General features: G+C 62.2%; 1 protein-coding gene across 1 annotated transcript in view; it reads left to right on the top strand.

Moving 5' to 3' along the window:
• LCK (LCK proto-oncogene, Src family tyrosine kinase) overlaps positions 1-825 on the top strand; it is a 7791-nt gene that overhangs the window by 1594 nt on the left and 5372 nt on the right. Inside the window, 1 exon segment of the mRNA XM_010000604.1 lies at positions 305-457. Coding sequence (XP_009998906.1) covers positions 305-457 — 153 coding nt within the window.

The raw sequence follows: 825 nt of genomic DNA, 5'->3' as shown, positions 1-825 counted from the left end.
GTGGAGATGGGGATGGGGATGGGTGGATGGGGATGGGGATGGAGATGGGGATGGAGATGGGAATGGGTGAATGGAGATGGGGATGGGGATGGAGATGGGAACATGGGTATGTGGATGGAGATGGGGATGTGTGGATGATGGGAACGGGAGTGGGGATGGATGGATGGAGATGAGGCTGGAGAGGGATATAGGGGTGGGATGCAGTAGGATGGGATGAGCAGGACATGCTGCCACCCCTTCCCCAGCCTGTGCTGGGCTCCTGTGCCCTCTGCCCTGACGCTGGTGCTGCCTCCCTGCTCTGCAGGCAGCCCGGACGGGCTGTGCACCCGGCTGGGCAAGCCCTGCCGGACCCAGAAGCCACAGAAGCCGTGGTGGCAGGACGAGTGGGAAGTGCCACGGGAGTCACTGAAGCTGGTGGAGAAGCTGGGAGCAGGGCAGTTTGGAGAAGTCTGGATGGGTGAGTCAGGGTGAAATTGAGGTGCTTCCTCCCAGGTGAGGAGCTGTGGGCAGGGTCAGCTGGGCCCTGCAGGATCCTCGGCCTGGGGAAGGTCTGACCAGGGTCTCACCTGGAGCAGCCAGCACAGCCCCCACGTGTGGGACCTCAGCTTTTTACAAGGGCCCTGGAAGAAGGGAGAAAACCAGCAGTCCAGGGGCACTCTGCTTTACCCAGAGCAGCCCAGGTTTCCCCCCTGTCCCATCCCTGGCCACCCAGACCCCTTTGTGGGTGCTGGCTGTCCCCCAAGGTCCCCTCTGAGTACCCTGCAGGAGCCAGGCTTTGGCACACATTTCCCCAAGCTACCCCTCCCATTTAAAGCCCAGCAGCCC

This window comes from Chaetura pelagica, unplaced genomic scaffold, assembly GCF_000747805.2.
Source record: "Chaetura pelagica isolate M959 unplaced genomic scaffold, ChaPel_1.0 scaffold676, whole genome shotgun sequence".
NCBI lineage: Eukaryota > Metazoa > Chordata > Aves > Apodiformes > Apodidae > Chaetura > Chaetura pelagica.
The sequence above is the reverse complement of the archived record's forward strand: the minus strand, read 5'-3'. Positions and strand labels throughout refer to the sequence as shown.